Source organism: Nicotiana tomentosiformis, chromosome 8 (genome assembly GCF_000390325.3).
Source record: "Nicotiana tomentosiformis chromosome 8, ASM39032v3, whole genome shotgun sequence".
NCBI lineage: Eukaryota > Viridiplantae > Streptophyta > Magnoliopsida > Solanales > Solanaceae > Nicotiana > Nicotiana tomentosiformis.
The window spans coordinates 88,590,183-88,614,152 of NC_090819.1; the positions used below are offsets into that span (position 1 = coordinate 88,590,183).

The 23,970-nt window shown below is 33.3% G+C and overlaps 2 protein-coding genes and 1 long non-coding RNA gene across 3 annotated transcripts; 2 read left to right on the top strand and 1 right to left on the bottom strand.

Moving 5' to 3' along the window:
* Window positions 1-2,507: 2,507 nt before the first annotated feature.
* On the top strand, window positions 2,508-6,017 carry LOC104092282 (bark storage protein A). The gene is made up of 5 exons (XM_009597827.4): window positions 2,508-2,888; window positions 3,019-3,086; window positions 3,223-3,378; window positions 4,280-4,531; window positions 5,513-6,017. Exons 1-5 carry the CDS (start codon window positions 2,669-2,671, stop codon window positions 5,867-5,869), a joined length of 1,053 nt encoding a protein of 350 aa, XP_009596122.1. The 5' UTR covers window positions 2,508-2,668; the 3' UTR covers window positions 5,870-6,017.
* Window positions 6,018-8,471: 2,454 nt separating this feature from the next.
* LOC104092283 (uncharacterized) lies at window positions 8,472-10,980 on the bottom strand. The gene is made up of 8 exons (XR_685411.4): window positions 10,800-10,980; window positions 10,246-10,685; window positions 9,919-10,163; window positions 9,574-9,783; window positions 9,395-9,487; window positions 9,201-9,301; window positions 8,713-9,111; window positions 8,472-8,567 (listed from the first exon to the last, which is right to left on the bottom strand). It is a non-coding gene; the product is annotated as an uncharacterized lncRNA (long non-coding RNA).
* An 8,286-nt stretch (window positions 10,981-19,266) lies between these two features.
* On the top strand, window positions 19,267-20,471 carry LOC104092284 (uncharacterized). Its single transcript, XM_070181919.1, has 2 exons — window positions 19,267-19,390; window positions 19,771-20,471. The coding sequence occupies exons 1-2, from the start codon at window positions 19,361-19,363 to the stop codon at window positions 20,437-20,439; spliced, it is 699 nt and encodes a 232-aa protein (XP_070038020.1). The 5' UTR covers window positions 19,267-19,360; the 3' UTR covers window positions 20,440-20,471.
* Window positions 20,472-23,970: the final 3,499 nt, after the last annotated feature.

Below are 23,970 nucleotides of genomic sequence, written 5' to 3' on the forward strand. Positions count from 1 at the left end.
AAGAACAAATCCTAAAAACTAAAATTTCAATTCATGTCCTACGAGTTTAAACATAAACTAACTAAACTAAAGAAATTCAACCCATACCCTAAAAGTTCGATTCCCAAGAATAAATCCTAAACCCTAGATTCTAACTAAACTATTCAAGACAATACGTAGTTAATAATTCAATTCTAACTAAACTATTCAAGACAATACAAAGTTAATAATTCAATTCTAACTAAACTATTCAAGACAATACAAACTCAAAATTGAAACACTCATCAATTAAAACTAATTCATAACTAATTGACTAATTAACAAAACTAATTAATTAATAAAACTAATTAAAACAAGACCTAAACCCTAATCCTCGATAAAATGCACTGTTCAAATAATTGAAACACTAATCAATTGAAACTAATTCATAACTAATTAACAAAACCTAGAAATAATAAATAAACGGGTTGTACTTCAAACCTAGGATTTTTAGGAGGTGGAGAAGGAGAGGGGCGGCGGTGGAAGTGGCGACGGCGGGTGCTGGGCGGTGGCGACGCGGGGTGGGAAATGGAATTTGTGTGAGGGAAATAGAGAAGGAGAGGGGAAGGTATTGAGTGAGGGAAATAGAGAAGGAGAGGGGAAGGTAAGAGAAATGGGGGTTACCCTGTTATTTCAATTCTGATTTCAGAATTACCGACCAAAGTTGGTCGGTAATTTTGGTCGGTACATTACATAAGTGTTGACCGTTTTAAAAAAAATAAATTCATTTATTTTGTGTTTTTTTTCTTAAAATATTATAAACTATAAAAAAAATATTATAAACTATAAGCATCTATTTTATTTAACTATATAATTATTATAAATAATTATAAACTATAAGCATAATCTTTATAAATAATTATATTAACTATTTACTTTTAATAAATTATAATAGCATCTATCTAAGTAAATTTTCTAAGTTATAATTAAGTATGTGAGTAATTTCTCACACACACACATACACTATATAGTAATTGATGCTAATAACTTCATTTTTCATTCGTTCATCACTAATAATGCATGACATAGATTAATCGATATATAGGTCGAGACGTTTTGATGAGTCATCGATTAATATTCATCAATGCATCTAAGTAATTATAAGTCGATGAATCAATTTACAAATAGATATATTTGATGATAAAGTATATATACTAATTAGGATCTTCACAAGTCTATCCCTAAAAGAACCCGACCATGTGGTCTTAGCGCTTTTAGGGATAGACTTGTGAAGATCCTAATTAGTATATATAATTTATCATCAAATATATCTATTTGTAAATTGATTCATCGACTTATAACTTACTTAGATGCATCAATGATTATTAAAAACAAAACGTTTGACCTATATCGACTAATAGTAAAAACAAAACGTCTCGACCTATATCGATTAATCTATGTCATGCATTATTAGTGATGAATGAAAAATAGAAGAATTAATACTAAACATCTTTGAGATGTATATATATATATATATGGATCACATTATTAGTATATATATATATATATATAGATCACAAATTAAATAAACGAAAGAAGTTATTAGTATTAAGTAAACGAGTTAAATTAATAGGTCAAACATTGTCAAACTTTAACAAGCTATATATATACACACTAACATATACTATAACAAGCTATATAAATAGTTAAAGTATTACAGTGAAGTATGTTTTTGTGTGTGTGTGTGTGTGTGTGTATGTATATATATACACACACACACACACACACACACACTTACACTTCATTGTAATACTTTAACTATATATATATATCTTGTTATAGTATATGTTTGTGTGTGTGAAACACACGCTTCGTTGTACTACTTTAACTACATATACAGCATGTTATATATAGTATATGTTAGTGTATTCATTATTTGTATTACAAAAGTGTTAACGGACTACATTTATATTATTTAGATAGTAAGTATAAAAGTAATTCAAAAGTTTGACCAATGTTGATGTAATAACCGACCAACTTTGGTTGGTTATTTTGCAGAAAATAACAATTACCGACCAAAGTTGGTCGATAAATGCTTTCCCTCATTAACCGACCAACGTTGGTCGGTAATTTTAAATATAAATTCTTAAATATTATAAAATATTTTAAATAATAAAATAATTATTAAAATTTAAAAAATTGGGTCCAGATTACCGACCAACGTTGGTCGGTAATCCAAAATTTTCCTTGACTAAGCAAGTCTGACCAGTTGGGTCAATTCGTTGACCAATTACCGACCAACGTTAGTCGGTATTTAGTTTTAAAAAAATATAAAAAAAAAAATTCAGTTTCCGTCCAAGCTGGAAGGTTTTTGGTCGCTTTTTTTGACCGACCAACGTTGGTCGGAAATATTTGGTTAGTTTTTAGCGAATTTCTAGTAGTGTATAAATTATCTCATTAAGAGTAAAATGAGAAATTATATAGAGTTTTTTAAATACAGCAATGTGACAAAAGGAGTATATAATAAGAAATTGGATATTGATAGGATAATACTAGTGTTGTAATACAAAATTCAAATATAAAAACGTAGTGGAGCTGTCAGGATGCGACATGTAATTATAAATACATAGGGTTGTTTGGCTTCCCTTCTCAACCTTCAATCTTAATACTCTCTTCTTCTCCCAATTAACTTGTCAAACTGTCTACCAATATGGCAGTTTCCAAACTTTTTCTTGCACTGTTTCTTGTTTTCGTGGTACTAACCCTAGAAGAAGCAAATGGTGCAGCAACTGGAAAGACGAAAAAATTGATTGATATGGCTAACAGAAGAGGACCTTACTTGGGATTAGTCATTCCTAACCTGTTTGAGATGAATCCTCTTCTTCAACACCCTAGTTACAAACCTACTAACCTTACCATTGACTATGCAGGTAACATAATATAAAAGCATATTATACTACTGAGTTAATTAGTTAATTAATGTTCTACAACACAAAATCTTAAATATATGTTTCTTTTATTCACTTGCTTATTGATTGTTTCCTTCTTTAATCATGGAAGGGAGGAGATTTCGGTTTGGATATATTGATAACCAGCCTGTTGTTCTTGTTATGACTGGACTTGCCATGGTGTGTGTATTTTCTCTTTCCTTTTTTTATGTGATACTAATTACTCCTTATAAGTAATATATATGGATTTGAAGTTGTACGATGTACGTACGTTCTAATTTTGAGCTTTTGAATTTTCTTTTTGCATTACTTTCAGCTAAATGCAGGCATAACAACACAACTGTTGCTAGCATTGTTCAAGGTTAAAGGTGTGGTGCACTATGGAATTGCAGGAAATGCAAATCCCTCTCTCCATATTGGAGATGTTGCTATTCCTCAGTACTGGGCACATACTGCTCTTTGGAATTGGCAGGTTTTTGGCTACTTTTCCATACATTTTAATGGAGTTATCGTGACAATACACACACACACACAAAACGTCTATTTCCAAAAAAGGTGCTTCTTTGAACAAATTAAAGTCAAACCATCTAATCTCCATTACAAGTAACTTTGAACTATGTCAAAGCTTGGGATAGCAAAAATATACTTATTAAGTTCTTGTTTGTCCAAGCTTCCAAAATTTGCTTATTATAGAAAGTGCTTTTTTTTTTTTTGTTATAATTATTTTTTAAAAAAATACTTTTGAAAAATAGTCATTTGTGTTTGTTTAATCAATTTATAAAAGCACTTTTGCTAATATTAGAGCAGCAATTTGCGCTTGACCAAGTTTTCTAGAGGGAAATCTTCTTTAAAAATAGCTTATGCAACTATAAAAAAGTATTTTCATACTTTTTTTTTACCTAAAAGTTTGACTAAACACCTAAAATCTCTAAAATAAACACTTTTTTAACCCCCAAAAAAAACCATTGACTTTCCGGAAACTTGGTCAAACAAGTTATAAGTAGTAGAAAAAAAGTTTAACGTTCTTGAACCAAATTCTTGACCAAGATCCAACAGTTTTCGTAGAAGTTACGTTCGTATAAGAATTTTCTAAACAAACGGACTAGTGTTTGTTGTGTATATATTTGATACAAAATAAGTTTTTGATAAATTTAATAAAATAAAACTGATAAAGCTACGTCATTTTCATGTTAAAATTGAAGATAATTTTTTTTTAATTTTAAGTTACTCTTATCGGAATTATGCAAAATAAAATAACAACAACGATAGAAGAACAATTAAGTTAAAATAGAAAAAAATAATCTTTTGTTCTTAATTCCATTTTATTACTGCTGAATTTGACAAAAGACAAACTTATATAAAAAAAACTGCAGAAATATGGAGATGGCCCTCAGAATGAACTACCCCTTGAGGTGAATGGAGACTACACGAGAGATATTGGATACTTGAAAATTTCCAAATACTCTGTGAATGTGACAAATTGCAACTCACATAACAATCTTCTTAACAATGTTTGGTACCAACCGGAAGAAGTATTCCCTGTATTTGGCACTCCTGAGGAAAGACAACATATCTTTTGGGTTCCTGTTGACCCTCAGTACTTTGCAATCGCCAAGAAACTCGAGGTAATAAATTATATTCCCTGACCAGTTAAGTCAAATAAGTTTTTCTTAATTGTGATTTTTTTATTTGCCTTTTAACTATTTTAAAATATTAATTACTGTGATTTATAGTAATAATCTTTATGATGTTTCTAAATATATAGACTTTATTTCAAAATTTTAAAGATCGTATGCCCGTGACACCAAAAGTTGAAAAGGTTGACCCTCGTAATCCGAACCGTGTCAGTAGGCGGATGGATCGCATATTTTTTTTAAATCTAAAGCATTTACAATATCAAGTTGTAGTGGAGTATGTCGTACGATAATTTAATTTAAATATTTTGATGGTCGTAATAATTAGTTGGGAGGGTCATAATACAAGTTTTAAATTGCTTGGTTCAAGACAAAACTAGCTAGACAAAGACAAAACTAGCTAGACACTTAGCGTTTGTTAATTCGTTGTAGCGTAGAAAAAATCTGAAAGGATTCTGTATTCGTTAAATATTAGAGAGTAATGAAAAATCAACCCCCCCCCCCTCCAAAGCACAAACACCGACGACCCTCCTCTCAATATATAGGAAATAATTTTTATTGCTGACCCTTTTTTCTAGATACGTTAGATAAATTTGAAGTGGACGTGAAGATATACAACCCTATTTCATCGTCTTTATAAAGTAACTCGTGTTTGCTATAAGATACCCATCCGTCTCAAATTACGTTACTTTATAAGAACTTTGACAAACATATTAGAATGTATTTTTTTATTATATTGACAAGGATGGCAATTTACAGTTTTTCTAGTATAGTTTTTGAGTCAATTTAACTTTTGAAAATTAGTCAAATTATCACTAAAAAAGTAAAAGCACACTTATCTTGTAAGGAAGTAATAGCTAGCTAGTAAATACTGAATATTTGTTGATGTGTGTAAGTAGACTGCATGTTTTCCTCTTTTATTCCAGAAAAAAAAAAGCTTAACAAGACATATTGTAATGTAAAACTATATAGGGATTGAAATTAGAAGAGTGTATAGACGCAAAAACATGCTTGAGTCATACACCAAAGGTAGCAAGAGTACACAGAGGAACAAGTGCAAGCATATACTTAGACAATGCAGCTTACAGGAGCTTCATCTACAACAAATTTGATGTGAGTCCTGTGGAAATGGAAAGTGCAGCAGTGGCTCTCATTTGCTACCAGCAGAAGACACCTTACATCGTTATCCGCGCCCTCTCCGACTTGGCCGGCGGTGGCGACGCCGACAATGAGGCCGCCACCTTCATCACCCTTGCTGCTAACAACTCTGTTGAAGTTGTCGTGCAATTCATCAAGCAGTTGTCTTTGACCAAATATCAAGATGCTTGATTTTGGAATTAACTAAAGTATTTCGCAGCTACTAATTCTTCTTCATCGTCAGATGAGGAGTAGTTAGCTAAGTTTAATTTTTCTTAAGTGAACTTTAATGTGTACTAGTATTGCATCCCCTAATAATGGAACTTTGTTCATGACCTCATGCACTGTGCTTAAACCCAAAGCCGTCGAGTTTGGTTGGTGGGATAAAAGTTAACAATTCCGTGATAAAATGCAGATTATTTTATTCCGCATTTGATTATAGGTAGTATTAGTCAATCTCGAGAACCATTTTATACTAAAATGTTAGATTAATTATCCCGACTAATATCCAACTCATGAAATATCCTTGTCTGTCCATCGATCCTGATAACCAAAGCAACCCCTTCCAACTTAATTATTCTATTTTTTCAGCTACATACTTCGATTCGATGCCGATAATTATCATCTCGAGAGATCAAAACCAGATTTAAGTGGGAGCAATTCAATTCACGATTTTCTTTTCCACGTTATTTTTCTTTTATTTTACTATTTTTTGTTTTCTTTTTCAGTTATTTTCCACCGTCGTCTTCCCAAATTAAATTACCACCAAACTACCACTGCATACAAAGGCTCATATTCAGGTTTTGTTCGACAAAACACCAGTTTTAACAACAAAGGCCAGACTTCCTAACTCCGGCGATTGTTCCACCGGAAAAATGGCATCTCCGGCAAGATGAGCAAAACCAATCCGACAGATTATCTTCTCCAATCTTTCAAAAACCTCAACCACAAAAACTTTCCTAATTAAGCACTTCTATGCCTTGAGAATCTTCGAAAAATTTATCAAATGGTCCAATCATTGTCTGGATAAATATTTCGTGGAATCATATTCGATAAGCATCGTTCAATCATACAGATGTTAGATACTTTTGCGATAAAGATCGTACATATATGACTTTACTGTCTACCGATAAGAACAGACATTGCAATAATTGACGGGTCTGTATGTATTATCCCTAATCCCTATATTTAACTTATCACGTGATAGTCAAACTAATTATCATGAAATTTGTTGTGACAATTTTACGTATTGTTACAACCCTTATTTTGTTAGTCTTTTTCTGTCACTGATTGGAATGGGACTTTTCTTAAGAAGAGTCTTAGTATATATGTTGCAATCTCTACTGATTCACTCTACCTATAACATTCTTCGTTACCCCAAAAGAGAAAAAATCTAAATAATATATGTATCTCCGATTTTTTTACTGAAGCATGGGATATTCTCTCTTTTAAACTAAAATAAAATTCAGATCATTACCAAATTAAACACATCAAGTTATAAATCCCTAGACCTAACTTTTCGAAAAAGCCACTTGAACTAAAGAAACTGCGTACGTTACCAAAGCAGCCCATGTGGAGGGTCCATATATATACTATTTTCTCTGTTGTTTAATCCATTCAAGTGTCAGAATATATTCTACAAAAACGAGCCATCAACCGTAAGAAAGAAAATGTACGAAATCACGTGGTGATTTATATAAGTAATAAACTAGAGAGAGAGATGAAAGATCGACAGATCACAAATACGTGCGTTAATCAAGAGAGAGTCAAATTGTCTACCACCCAATTTTTTTGTGGTGACGGCACCTAATCTCTATGACTAGGTAAGCGTAACATTTGTACGAAATAACATAATATAAACTGAACTCAAACCTCAACACATGAAATATAAATAAAAACTGCGATCACTGCAACATTATGTATATATAGTTATAAAATATATTGTAGCTAAATATAAAAATTTATGTAGCTAAACACTTTAGCCACAAATATTTTTTTCGTAGCAAGAAGTGGCATAACTAAAAGTTAGCTACAAACTTTATATGGTTCATGGCTAAGGACTAATACTTATTGCTATGGAAATTTTATATGTTCTAGCTGTGATGATAATACATTCTTGCCACGAAAAAGAAGATTATAGCAATAATTTTATTCTTTTGCCATGACAAATAAAATGTATAGCTATCTTTATTTTGTAGCTACAAAGTGTTGTATTGTAGCAAAAGATTTGATTTGTTTGCCACGTAACTTTATATTTTGTTGCTATTTCTATAGCTTAGTTTCGTAGCAATAGTACTCGTATTCAACTACGGATCAAAAATTCATAGCAATGAATTGAAGTATCAGCCACAAATATTTTCTTATTGCAGCTAAAAATCATACTTTTAGCTATGTAATATATCTTATTAAAGCAAAATATTTTCTTTATTTGCTACGAAAAGTTAAAAAACGTAACCATGTTTAGCTACAAATTCAAAAGTGCATAGCTAAAATTTCATTCTTTTTTGCCACAAAGCATAAAATTGTTGCAAAAGATTCTTTATTTGCTATGAAAATAAAAACGTATAGCCATGTTTATACTATGTGACAATTGTACATATGTTTTGCTACGATTCAAAAATTCATAGCTACTAATTGAGAATTTTACCTCAAATACTGTTAGCCACAATAATTCATATAACGTAGATAAGAATCATTTTTTGGCATGAAATATACCTTCAATTGTAATTATTTAATAAATGCAATATTAAAAAAAATTAATAAATATTTAATAATATCATTCAAAACAGTGGAATATTACGTTATTCAAACATATCAGTACGCTTTTACAAACAAAATTTTTTTATTCATCTCCCCCTCAATCTTGATACTTCTATCACTATTCCATAACCTGCAACAATAATTAAAAAATATATAAGAAAATAGTACAACAAAGTGTTTTCGCTGAAAAAGATAAACTTTACTTGTTAATAAGAATAATTTTTTGAAATGATAACATAAAAAGATATTAGTAAGTAGTATAATAAGTTACTTACGATCTGATTTGCATCATTTGGCCGTCGATTTCGAGCAGCAAGCATTATTTAAAAAAAAAATTCTCATCGTTTTTCCATCTCCACTAGCTTATTATCAGTGTCTTTCTTGATTTCTTCAACTTTTTCATCAACTTCCCTTTTAACTTCTTCGACTTGTTTCTTAGCTTCCCTTTTAACTTCTTCCACATGCTCATTTGCTTCTTTTCTGGTCAATTCTATTTGCTTTATAAGTTGTATCTTTGTTGGTCTACCTCCAAAATATTCACTGATATTCTTTTCGGGACCATATGCTCGAAGATATCCATATTTTTCTGCCCCAAGTACTTTTTCAAAGATATCATCATCATTTAAAGAAATTTCTCCTTCTTTTTGCTGCTCTTTTAATTGGTCAAATTGAACCTACAATTAATAATGCAAATTAATCATACATAAGAGCAAATGTATACTCTAAAAGGAGATAAAGATAAAATAGAACACATTGACATTACAATGACATCTTGTTGGAAAGCATCAACTTGTTTTCCTTTTTTTCTCTTGCGAGATTCCAAAAAACTTCAACACGGGATGGAGCTTTTCCATTTTTTTTCTCCTGTGAAAATATTAATCATTTTCATTAATTGAATAAGATACGTTAATATAATTCTTATAACTTTATTCTAAAAAATTATCATGTTGTTCATACCATTTCATATCTAAGTCTTGCATAACTTTTGGTCCCACTATATGGAGGCAAGGAACGTTTCGATCTATTTGTCTTGTTTTGCGTGCTTTTCTTCTGCACGAAAGTTTAAAAAAAATTAATAATATTAGTTTCTACAGCATATAATAATTTAAAAAGACCAAACAGATTAAATAAAATACCTGAAAGTCATCACCGCTCCAAAGGTTGACCAAATATTTTCATTCATCTACAGTTAGAAGTTTAGGCTTATTCCGTAAGCGAAGTTGGTAAGTTGCTTTTGAATCAAAATACTTATTTTTCAACTTGTGCTTATAGTCTCTGTAGAGGTCACTCATATGACCAAGAATTGCACCTTTTCTTCCCTCAGAGACATCAAAATTAAACTTTTCCTATAAAAAATAAAATATACCATTATAAAAGTTAGAACTATTGATTTAAAATCAAACTTGCTTAGTATCTCAGATTGTCAACCCACCAAAAATTAAAGAAAATTATAAACTTTAATAGTTTACTAGTTTTCTTACCAAGATAATGTCCCACATGTGGTCGATCTTGTCTTGCACTATTTCTTTCCAACCATTTACTTTTAATGGGCAACAAGTTCGGTTTCTAATTGTTTGACCCAAAAACCAAGTAAAATCGGTTGCATTCTCGCCAACAGCTTGATGATCCTCATCAAATCGGACGATCAATTTTTGTCATTCCTGTAAATTGATTATCTTCACGCATCGTGTAGGCCCTCTGATTTTTCTTTTCACAACGTTAGTACCTACATTTAAAGATTACATAAATATACTTCACGTAAAAAATATCGAAAGAATTGACAAAGATCAATAAAAGAAAAGGAATACCTATTGAATTTGCTGATTCATATTCTTCCACAACTATTTCACTCACTTGTTCAGACGAGTTCTCCCTAGAACTATTTTTTTCGAGAAAAGAACTCATAAAAATATTATTTTTTCTGAGGGTATAAATATCAATTGACTTATCCTTATGCCTCTCATAATTGAGAAGCATATTCTTAATATGTGAATCGTCATGACATCCACTAACCCATCACAATCACTGATAACTCTATCACCTCTCAAATAAATAAATTTATCTCCCTCGAGAATATTGAAATTACAAAGCTTTTTTATTTCATCCAGCAGATCAAAGAAAGCTATAAAATCAATATCAATGCTTGCTTTCACCAACTGCCCACTTACATATTTTCTAGAAGGAGAAAATATAAAATGGCCACCATAATGGAAGCTAAATTCCAACTCTTTTGTCATATTCATGTTTCCTAGAAAATTTATAATATAGGTTAGCTAGATGATTAAACAAACACAAAATGTTGTCTAATTGAAAATGAATTGATAAAGAATTCTATATTTTATAAAAGCTTTATTGCAATTACCCGAATAAACAACTTTTTCTATATGTTGTGTGGTTAAATCTTCTGTAACAAATGCCTTCTTGGAACTTTTCGGAGGTTCTTCTCATGATCATCAGTCAATCGATTATTTCTTTTTCGAAGACCGTTTCTACCCATGTCTGATTATAAACAAGTATTTGTAAGACATCAATATATTTCGTATAATAAGTATAAAAGCAAATGGTAGTTCTCTGAGATTAAGTAGAAGCTCAAGGCCTACTTATCAAGGGAACCCCTTCACAAATGCTCTCCGTGTAGAATCAAACCACATTGGCTCCAAGTGCAGAATATTTTAGTACTTCTTTTGTGGTGCCTATTCCACAACGTAACCTTTTTTTCAATCATTTTCAATAATGGAACCGGTCGTACCCACAAAAAAGGCTGCTTACTATTCACTAAGTCCCAAACTATTTCCACATCAGTAATTGAAGCAAGATGTATAACTATTTATAATTAAGTAGAAATTCAATATGCAGTTTTATCAAACTATAATTTTTAATATTAAAAATAAACTGAATGAAATAACTAAATTAGTATAATGATCATAAGTTTTTCTTAAAATAAAGATAACCATAGCGCAAACGGCACTAGTACTCATGTGATATTTCTCTAACATTAATAATAATATTCCCTTTCACACACACACACAAAAAAAAAAGAATATTAAATTCTCAACATAAAATGAAACTAGAATATTTTATTTTGTAAGACACTCAAATCTTGTAATTCATCCATAAAAGCAAAAGAGTTAGTGGATAATAGTTAATCAAAGTTAAAGGAAAAGAGGCATACCTTTGATGCAGGGGAAGAGGCGTACCTTTGCTCCCCAAATCTTGAGACTTTTAGTATTTTAGGGTTTTTGCCTCTTTTAGTTTATGTTTTGGCTCTAATAGGAAAAGAAGACTGTGATTTAGGCACAAAAACATTAGAGGGAAATATTTTGGAGGGAACTTGTTTCTTTTGGTAACTCATATTTTATTTTTCAAATTGTGAATTCATGTTTCCCTCCTCGTAAAAATCAGTCCAAAAGAAGTTAGATAAGAATATTATTAATATAAACACATTGTTATTCCATATAATCTAATTATATTTATATGTTATATAATTTATTAATATAATTATATTTTATTAACATAACTATTCTTGAAGCGCTTGATCAGGATAAAGCTTGAGTGATACTGTGATGACCCAAAATGTTATCTTTAAATTTAATAAATAATTCTGTGTTCTAAGACCTCAAAAAGTATCATTTATCATTCCTCGACTTATGTGCACAGTCCGAATTTTTTCCCGGAAAGTTCTCATGTGAAAAACGGATTAAAATGTGAAATAGAGCTTTAAAACTCAATTGAGTTGACTTTGGTCAATATTTTTACCAAACGGACCCGGATCAGTGTTTTGACAATTTCGGTAGGTCCGTATTATGATTTGGGACTTGGGCGTATGCCCGGAATCAAATTCCGAGGTCCCTAGCCCGAGATATAGAATTTTGATGAAAAATTAAAAGCTTGAAAACTTAATGATTTTTAAGAAATTACTGATGTTGGATTTATTGACCTCGGGTCCGTATTTTGGTTCAGGAGCCCGGTATAGGTCCACTATAATATTTATGACTTGTCTGCCGAATTTAGTGTGAATCGGAGTTGATTTGACGTGATTCGGACGTCCGACTGTAAAAATATAAGTTTTAAAGTTTTCTTAAAAATTTTCTTTGATTTGGTGTTCGATTCGTAGTTCTAGGTGTTATTTTGGTGATTTGATTGCGCGAGCAAGTTCGTATGATATTTTAGGACTTGTGTACATGTTTGGTTTGGATCCCCGAAGGCTCGGGTGAGTTTCGGATAGGCTACGGGATAATTTTGAACTTAGAAAATCTGATTTTTGAGCTTCTGTTGTCATCTAGTGCATTGTGCTCCGCGATCGCAAAGCTATTCCTGCGATCGCGAAGAGTAAATTGTAAGTAGTGAGTTTTACCCTTCGCGTTTGCGAAGATAGGCACGCGATCGCGGAAGGTAAACTCCTAGTGCACTGCGAACTCAAGGGACCAGATGCGATCGCGTGGAAGGAAGGAAGGCAAGAGCTAGGCACGTCAATTGTGCCCCGCGATCGCATGAGCATTTACGCGATCGCGTAAGGCTGGAAAAATGTACTCCGCGATCGCGTAAAGTTAAAAGTCTGGGCAGCCAAAATGTGCTTCGCGATCGCGAAGCCATTCCCGCGATCACGAAGAGTAAAATGAACCTGGGCAAAAGTTGTTCTACGCGATCGCAAATGAATTTCCGCGATCGCGATGAGTAAAAATCCCAGAAACAGAACTTAAGTTCTGGAAATGGGGTTTCGACCCATTTTTAACTCTTTTCCATTTTTGAGCTCGGGTAAGGCGATTCTTGGGCAATTTTCACGGAAAAATATTGGGATAAGTGTTCCTTATCCTATATTGATTATATTTCATGATTTCATACTCATTTATATCATGAATCCGTGAATTTATGAAAGAAAAATCAGATTTTTATAAATTCTTCCAAAAACGAAAAATTAAGATTTGAAGGTCCATTTGATATCGGAATTGGATAATTTTTGTATGGTTGAACTCGTATCGGAACGGGTATTCGGATTTCACGAGTTTTTTCAGGATTTGAGATGTGGGTTCCACTGTCAAATATTTTAATGAATTTCAGATTTTTATCCAGAAAATTTGTAAATTCATATGAAATTAATTCCTATGATTAGTATTAAATATATCAAATTGTTTGTGAATAGATTTGAAGCTTTCGGAGATAAAATTAAAAGAAAAAGTTGTAGTTGAATAATTGATTGGAATTTGCAAAGCAAGGTAAGTGTCGTGGTTAACCTTGACTTGAGGGAATAGAACTCTTAAATTATTTGTTATGTAAAAAGCATGTGAACGACGTATAGGCGAGGTGACGATTGTTTATACGTCGTGAAATTAATTGTTTGCATGCTTACTTGAAAAATCATAAATTATTTTAAATCATAAATTAATTATTATAATAATTGTTTCTCTCATATTCTTTGTCAAATATTAATTATTGAATTTCTGCATTAATTGTTACATGCTATTTGTATTTAGACACTGTTTTTTTTTAATATATTATTTCACTATATTTCAAACTTTGCTTCCGCTTTTGTTTCCTTGATTATTAATAATTTAAAAGTTATTTAAAAATTGGTTAATATTATTCTAACGTTGGCTTGTCTAGCAAGTGAAATGTTAGGCGCCATCATGGTCCGAAGGAGGGAATTTCGGGTCGTGACAGATACTTAGTGAAGTTTTATTAAAATTTGGTAGATTAGTTAATCAATATTAATTAGAAATGATCACCCTATTTATTTTAGTTATATGTGAAATTTACTAATAAGTTATTAAGCTCCTGCGAAATTAAGCCGAATAGAATGATGAACACCTCTAATTACGCTAAAAGGTATTATTTTTATAAAATAAAATAAAAGGTCCGAGTAAAATAACTATTCTCGGAGCATTTGTCAGGATAAATCTTGAGTGATACTTAGAGAAGTTTTATTTAAATTCGATATAGGAGTTAATAAATATTAACTAGAGATGATCATATGGTGTATAACCTATCAAATTAAATAACTTTGAGTCTAGTTTTCAACGCATCAAGCCGTTTGTCATTTGGATATGTATACAGAAAGTTATGGCCATTTTACTGGACCTATGTCATATGCGCTCCCAGATGTGCGGCCGTGCATATTTGGGAGTTTCTGCCTTGTGTGCGTGGCCGGATGTGCGGCCACTTGCCCGGGTGCGCGGTCGCGCACGTAGGAGCTTATTTAATACCCCAAGGCCGGGTAGAGAGAGGGGTTAAATTATTTTTGAGCTAAAACCTAATATTTTTAGAGAGAAGTGAGAGTGTTCTAGAGAGAGGAAGAAACTCAAGTGTCTTGTTCATCAAATCTTGCTCAAGCCTTGAAATCCAACAAGAAATCTCTCAAGTTCTTCATCTAAGAGGTAAGGTTTCATACCCTAGTTTTTCAATTTCGGATTTGGGTAGAAGATGGTTGATTATGAGTATGATTCTTGGGTGTAAGAGTATTAATTATATATTATTGTACCAATAAGGTTTGTGAAAAAATTTATGAGTTCAAATGGGTAAATATTTGGTTGAAAATGGTATAAATTTTCAAAGATTTTAATTGAAGATTTGAGGGTCGAGTTGATGTCGAATTTTGGTGAAATTTATATGATTGGACTCGTGGTGGGATGGGAGTTCATATTTTGTAATTTTGTCAGGTTCCGAGATGTGGGGTCCACATGCGATTTTTTAGTTAAATTTTGGATTTTATTGGAAAATAATTTGTATTTTCTTATGGAATTAATTACAATAATTGGTAATGACTGAATCAAATTAATTGTGGCTAGACATGAGGCTTTCGGATACCAATTCTCGTGGCAAGGGCATAGCGGAATAAAGAATTACACGGGTTGAGGTAAGTAACAGTTCTAAATTTGGTCCTGAGGGTATGAAACCCTGAATTATGTGTTATATGATTGGTTTTGAGGTGACGCACATGCGTGTCCGGAATATTATTTGGAAGTCCGTAGAGGAATTAGGCTTGAAATGACGAAAGTTTTATTTTTGAGAAGTTTGACCGGGGGGTTGACTTTTTGATATCGGGGTCAGAATCTTATTCTGAAAATTGAAATACCTCTGTTATGTCATTTAGGACTTGTGTACAAAATTTGAGGTCAATCGGACGTGATTTGATAGGTTCCGGAGTTGTTTGTAGAAATTAGAAATTTCAAAGTTCATTAGGCTTGAATTGAGGCGTAATTCATGGTATTAGCATTGTTTGAGATGATTTGAGGATTCGACTAAGTTCGTATGATGTTTTAGGACTTGTTGGTATATTTGGTTGAGGTCCCGAGGGCCTCGGGTGAGTTTCGGATGGTTAACGGATCAAAAATTGAACTACAACAGCTGCTGCAATTTCCTTCTGTTGGAAATTTCTTCTGCCAGATTCGAGCCCAGAAATCTCTTAGAATCGAACCCAGAGTCGAGGGCCACGATCGAAGCCATGATCGAGCCAGAGTCGAGGACCATGATCGAAGCCATGATCGAGCCCAGGGTCGAGGGTCACGGTCGAAGGCCGGGTCAAAGACATGATCGAAGGCCTAGGATCGAGGGCCAGGATCGAAGACCTAGGATCGAGAACCAGGATCGAGGGCCAGGATCGAAGGCCTAGGATCGAGAATCAGGATCGAAGGCCTAAGATCGAGGGCCAGGATCGAAGCCTAAGATCGAGGACCAGGATCGAGGACCTCGATCGAGGGCCAGGATCGAAGGCCAAGATCGAGGTAGAACCGAGGTTGTCTAGGCAGAATTATAAAAACAGGGACTTCGTCCCATTTGCCATTTTTGACAAATTGGAGCTTGAGGAGAGGCGATTTTTGATATATTTTCAAGGAAAAACTTGAGGTAAGTCCCTTATGATCATTTATACTCCATAATATTGAATTATCATCGAATAATCCGACTAGATTACATGATTTTGAGGTGTAAATCAGAGATTGGAACTAAGAAATTTGGAAATAAGATTTGTAGATTTGAGGGTCGAGTTGAGGTCAGATTTTGGTAAAATTGATATGGCTAGACTCGTGGTTGAATGGGCTTTCGGATTTTATAAATTTCGTCGGGTTCCGAGATATGGGCCCCACGGGCAATTTTTGAGCTAAATTTTGGATTTTTATGAAAAATTAATATTTTCTTATGGAATTACTTTCAATAAATTTTATTGACTGAAACGAATTATTTGTGACTAGATTCGAGGCATTCAGAGGCTGATTTGCGAGGCAAAGGCATAGCAGAGTAAAAAGTTTCACGTTTTGAGGTAAGTAACGATTGTAAATCTGGTCCTGAGGGTATGAAACCCCGGATTTTGTATCATTCTACTATTTTTAGTGACGCACATGCTAGGTGACGGGCGTGTGGGAGTGCACTGTTAGAAAATTATGACTTGGTCTGCCCCGTAGCAACTGTAAAGTTTCATACTTTGTTGAAACCATTTGATACTTATATATTTTAGAAAGAATTTCTTTAAATTGGGCTGAATGCCATGTTTGGGCCTTGCACCAATGCTGTTTGGACCCTTAGGGGTTATTTCTTGCCATCCTCTCATTATTTTTGATTGAAAATCTATACTCAGTCATGTTTATACTTGTTTACCGCATAACTCAGTTTTATGACTCTATTTTGATGCATATAAATATTTTGGACTGAATGCCCTATTTTACTGAAATGCCCGAGTGGCTTGAGAGATTTATGACTGAGTGAAGCCGAGGGCCTTATTTGTGAGGATGAGTGTGGATCGGGGCTGCTCGCTTGCAGTATATTTATGGCTGAGTGAGGCCGATTGCCTGATTTGTGAGGATGAGTGTGGATCCGGGTTGCCCGCCTATTTTGGAAACATAATGCAAAAGCTGAATCTTGCTTGGTTTGTGGCGAGTCTAGGTGGAAATTAAGAGAAGGTCAAAAAGCTAATGGGGCTAATACAGAAAAGAGTGGGAGCAAAATTCCTCGGAAAGTTTTATGTTACTTTCCTTTGAAACCAAGATTGCAAAGGTTGTTTACGTCATTTGGAATAGCTTCAGACATGACATGGCATCATGATCAACGTTTGAAAGATGGGGTTCTTAGACATCCAGCCGACTCAGATGCATGGAAATATTTTGATACATGTAATCCGGGCTTTGCCAGAGATCCTCATAATGTTAGACTTGGATTAGAATCTGATGGGATAAATCCTTTCGGCAATTTAAGTGTTTCTTATAGCACATGGCCAGTAATTATTACTGTGTATAACCTACCCCCTTGGATGTGCATGAAACAACCATATTGCTTCTTGTCTTTGTTGATACCTGGTCCTAAAGCTCCTGGAAATGATATCGATGTATACTTAGAACCTTTGGTTGATGAGTTGCAAGAATTGTGGTATAATGGAGTCAATACATATGATGCATCGAGAAAGGAGAACTTCTGTATGCGGGCAGCACTCTTATGGACTTTAAATGATTTTTCTGCCTATGCCTACTTGTCTGGATGGAGCACAAATGGAGCTTTGGCTTGCCCTTCATGCAACAAAGAGACTCCGTCTACTCGATTAAAGTATGGCCGTAAGTTCTCTTACATGGGTGCTCGTAGGTTTTTATCGTCTAATCATAAGTGGCGGGAAAATAAACGTAATTTTAATGGGGAAGTAGAAAGAAGACCTACTCCAAAAATTCTCTCTGGAGATGATATTTTAAACCAGTTGGATAGCTTGGAAGATAATAAATTTGGTAAGACCCAAAAGAGAAAAAGACACAAAAAAAGTAAAGACATTCATAATTGGAGGAAGAAAAGCATCTTTTTCAAACTTCCTTATTGGAAAAATAATCTAATACGCCACAATTTAGACATCATGCATATTGAAAAAAATGTGTGTGACAATATTATTGGGACGTTATTAGATATGGAAGGAAAAATGAAAGATAATTTGAATGCTCGTCGTGATTTGAGGGAAATGGGTATAAGAAAAGATTTGCATCCAACTCAAAGAGATAGAAAGTGGTATTATCCAGCAGCACGCTATACTTTATCACCAGATGAGAAGTCTAAAGTATGCAAGTTCTTGAAAACTATTAAGGTTCCAGATAGATATTCTTCCAATTTATCACGGTGTGTAAAGTTAGAGGATCGTAAAATTTATGGAATAAAGAGTCATGACTCTCATGTTCTTTTGGAACAACTGCTCCCTTTTGCAATCCGCGGAGTCCTGCCGAACCATGACTATGATGCTATTACCGAGTTAAGTATTTTCTTCAGAGAGTTATGTTCAAAATCTGTAAGAGTTGATGTGTTAGATCAACTTGCAACTCAAATTCCAATTACGTTGAGCAAAATAGAAAAAATATTTTTGCCAACATTTTTTGATATTGTGGTGCACTTGGTCATTCATCTTTCAAGAGAGGCTAAGCTTGCTGGACCTGTACAATACAGATAGATGTACCTAATAAAGCGGTATGTTTTTGTATTTTATAATTTCAATTTAATTTTATGTGGCTTGTTAATTTTTCATGCTAAGCATTTAACTGAATGTTATATTATGTAGATTCTTGCGGAAACTGAAATGTTATGTTCGCAATAGAAGTCGACCTGAAGGATCTATTGCAGAAGGGTATATTATTGAAGAAAGTCTAATATTTTGTTCAAGATATTTACATGAAAGTGGAAAATGGTATAATCGAGTGGAAAAGAATGATGAAGATGATCATGTTGAGTCATACTGTGGATTGTCAATATTTGAACAAAAAGGTGGCCCTTTGTTAAGAGATACATCTAGAAATCTTGAAGAGCTTGAGCAAAAACAGTCTCATCTTTATGTTTTGAGAAATTGTGAAGAAGTTCAACCATTTTTATGGTATACTTTCTTATGGTATTGTATATAGCAATTTGATTTTGTTAGCTTTTTCTCAATTATTATTTTAATTTTTAAACAGGGAGTACGAGCAGAGTAATAGTGACATGAACTTTGATGATTGGTTTTTTCATCGAGTAAGTTTTTATTGTATTCTTTATTCAATTTGTCATACTTATAATTTAATTTAGTTTATCTTTTGAGTGTTTATGGTTGTATGGTGGGTGCTGCTGCAAGAATTTTATTGTTCTTCCCATCTTTGTAGTCCTAACTGTTTTATGTGATAACCTGAATCAAATTGGTAATTTTTCGTTAATGTTGGATTGTCTCTAGTCTCATTTCTTTAGTTGTATGGGCATTGCATTACATAGTCCAAACTATCCTATTAATATTAAGTGTTGTGTTTGTTACTGAATCCGTCAGTTTTAGGAAGTTCTTTGCCAAAATTATCCCTCTTGTTATCTTCTCTATCCCACTTTAGCATCATTAGATTATTTAATTATTTATTTTTGTATAGATCATGCAAATGCACAAGGAAGGAAATTTACATGCAAGTTGCGGGTTGTATTCTTTGGCTAGAGGTCCTTTTGATGGAATTCAAAGATTCAAGGGGTATGAAATAAATGGTTTTCGATTTCATACTAAACAACTCGAAGGTAATAGGGTGAGGCAAAATAGTGGTGCTTTAGTAAGAGGAGTAACGAATGGTCAAAATACAAATTACTATGGTGTTCTAACCGAAATAGTAGAACTTCAATACTTCGAAGGTAAACAAATTGTATTATTTAAATGTGATTGGTGGGATGTTGATCACATTGGAAAAGGAGTAAAAATAGACAAGCATGACTTTGTTAGTGTCAATACTAACCGAAAGTTAGCAACAAATGAGCCATTTGTGCTTGCATCTCAAGCAGAACAAGTTTTTTATGTCAAGGATAATCTTCATTCCAATTGGTCAGTTGTCTTGAATGGTCATTCGGCTTATTTTACTGATGGTACTGTCAATGAAGAAATGTTTCAACAAGATGCTCAAGATTTCTCCTGTACATTTGAGGAAGATGAAGACTTTATGTATTGGAGAAGAAATGATCTTGGTGTTATCGGCACTGATGTTACCTTAGCTGATGATATTATTGAAGACATCGAATCAGAACCTGAAACTGATGATGAAGATTTGTTACTCTAAATATTTAGAAGTCTTATATGCATATTTGTTTATACTCAGTTAATGTTAAAACTCTTACTTATTTACTTAAGAGATGATGTTTAATTCTTTATTATTTTACTAAATTTATGAATTACGTCAATATACTGAATTATTTTGATTGAATATGAATTAGTATTTAATAGTGTTATGTTGATAATTATAGTTTGAATGAGTTCAAATGTTCTCTTCTATAGGGTGTATGTTGATGGATTATCTAGTTACAACTTACAAGGTTGATGAAATTATGGTGATACGCTACTATTTATGAAGTATTATTAGGAAGAGTGCTCTTAATAAGCGGAGAGATAACATCATTCAACAGTATTTTCTACATTATATAGCTTCTTATTAGAAAATCTTTTAATAGGATTGGGGAGGTGAATAGAGATAAAAAAGAGAGAAAACTTGACCTAGAGTGTTCCCTTGCAACCAAACTGTCGCTCAGTTAATTCGGCCGTATACGGCCATTATTTTATACTCTAAATAATTCGACAACTGCACACTTTTCGCGTGAGAAATGGGAAGGAGTGCACTCTCTTGTCCTTACACTTCTTTCTTCTTCATAGTCAACACAATTGGTTATTGTGATTTCCTTTCTTTTTCTACTTCTGCATCACCAGAAAATTTTATTTTCATTCTAAATATTAGACTCTCGTTTTCATAGATTATAATTAATCTTTTTCAAAAAAAAATTAAAAATATTATTTGTTCATGAAATTTAATTAATTTTTGAAAAAAAGAATTGAAGGAAAAGTTCCAAAAACTAGTTTTGACCAATTTTTGTGTGGAACTTTTCTCCACTTACAAAACTTTAATATTATTTTTAAGTAAAATGCATGTCTAGATACAATTTCAACTTTCACAAATTATTTTTCAATAGAATTTCAAAAACTCATTTTTCAAGTTTCAACCAAATCTATGAGAAACTTATATTTCTTTTTTGTTAGATCAATAGACTATCGAAACAAGTTCCGTATTGATTTGATGAAAGTAGAAATCTTTTGGGAAGCATATATACATGAATATTGCCACAATTATTCATCCAACTATGAAACTTTAGTTATGTTAGTACTATTTTTATAGTTACTGCAAGTGCATGATAAAATTTATACTTTTCTACTAAAGTTTTTTTGTCTCAAAGTTGGTAGTTATATCATTTTAAAGCAACATCATTCTTTTAGCTATAAAATTATGTTCAAACACATGTATCATGGCTAAAAAGTTACAATTGCTACAGTGATTTTAAATTCATAGTTAAAGCTTAGAATTAGCTACACCACTTATTTTAGCTATTTAAATTCGTGGCTTTATCATTTTGTCACTATAGTTAGTTGTAGCTATTGAGCTAACTGCTGCCACAGATTTTATAAATTGAAGCAAAAATGTTCATTTAGCTACAAGATTTTGATTGACATAAATTATTGTGGCAAAAGATACTTTGTTGCTATAACAACTTCAAACACATGGCAAAAACTAACAATTAGCTACAAATCTTTAGTGTAGCAATAAATTTATAGCTATTGTAGCTATTTTGACAGCTATTGCCACGAAAGTTAGACACTATAGCAAAAATAAAAAATTAGCTTTGTCAGTTTAACTTTTGTAGCTAAGAAATTTTATGAAATTGTGAATAGCTACCAAATTATAATTTTTGTGGCTAATATTCGATAATTTGCCACTTTTTTTTAAATTCGTAGCTAAGAATCTGTAGCTATAAATGCATAATGTTGTAGTGGATTCAAATAATTACAACTCCCAAAACCCGGTAGAAATAAGTCACAAGCTCTAAAAGAAATACTAAGTGTCTCTATACATTAGAGTCTAAGGAAAATAAGGAAGAAAACAACATAGTAACGATAGAGGGGGACTCCGAGGTCTGCGGACACTGGTAGATGTACCTTGAAGTCTCCACGTACGGCTAGCTCACTGGTACCCGGTCTAGTAAGCAGTACCTGGATCTGCATAAAAAGATGTGCAAAAGTATAACATAAGTACACCACAACGGTACCCAGTAGGTGCCAAGCCGAACCATGGTAGAGTAGTGACGAGGTAAGGTTAGGGCCCTACAGGAATAAAAAGGAAACAAGGTAAAAGATATAATAATATAATCAAATGAGTGAGAATTGAACAATGAGAAATTACGGAAAAGGTACAACACAACAAATAGATGTAAACAACAGGGGCACTCCCGAGGTACCGCTTTGTAGTTCCAAATGTAAATACACAACGGGGGAAGCTCTCGAGGTACCGCAACGTAGTCCCAAAAGTAAATATGCAACAAGAGAAGCTCCCGAGTTACCGCCTTGTAGTCCCAAAAGTAAATATACAACAGGGGACTCTCCCGAGGTACCACCTCGTAGTCCCAAAAGTAAATATGCAATAGGAACGCTCCCGAGGTACCGCCTCGTAGTCCCAAAAGTAAATACACAACTCATAACCTATGGAACAACGAGTTTAGAGCAAGGAATCCTACAGTTAAGGACTGAATACATGATCAAAGAAGCAAATAATTCAACTAAGCATATTGCACAAGTTGCAAGTAAGAGTTAAGACACGTAGGCATGCGACATTAGGCTAAACATGATGACTACACAGGCTAGAGCAACTCAGTTAAGGAATTAAAAGAAAACTATTCAGCAAGAACCGGATTTTTCAACATTTAACCCGAGTACGCACTCGTCACCTCGCGCACGCGACCTTCACGTATTTCAAGTATCATAGCAGTACCAAAACCTATAAGGGGAGTTTTTCCCACACAAGGTTAGACAAGTCAAGTACCTCAAATCTCGCTCAATCATCGATAAGAATGCCTTTCCCTCGACTTTCCGACTCCGAGCGGCCCAAATATAGCCAAAAATAATTACATACTATAAATACAACTACAAGAAACTAATTTAAATAATAAATCTACGACTTTAGCAAAGAATCGAAAAATCTCCCCAAAACGTTGACCTAGGCCCACATCTCAGAATCGGGTAAAAATCACAAAATACGAACACACATTCGATATCGAGTTCACCCATACTAAAATTACTCAAATCCGATACAAAATTCTCAGTCAAAACCTCAAAATTCGGCCTAAGGAATTTTCCACCCTTTTCACAAATTTCTCAACCCAAATTCTTAATTAAAGGAAGAATAAATGATATCTTAGTAGAAATTAATCAAAAACAAGTGAGAAATCCTTACCCAAATGTTTCCGCTGAAAAACCCTCAAAATTTTGTCTCAATCCGAGCTCTGTAGGTCCAAAAGCGGAGAATGAAATCAAACACTCGAACTTAGTCCTTTTCTTCCCAGTGAATTCGCACCTGCGAACCCACAACCACTTCTGCAGTTCCGCACCTAAATTTCCATCGCATGTGAGATTCTCACTTAGTCCAGACACGTACGCTTCTACGGACCCAAATGCGCATCTTCGCTTCCGCTCTTACGGACAAGGAGCGCTTCTGCGCACATTCTCCTACGGACCAAGTCGGCTTCTACGATCACCAGGCCTTCCTGGCCTTTCC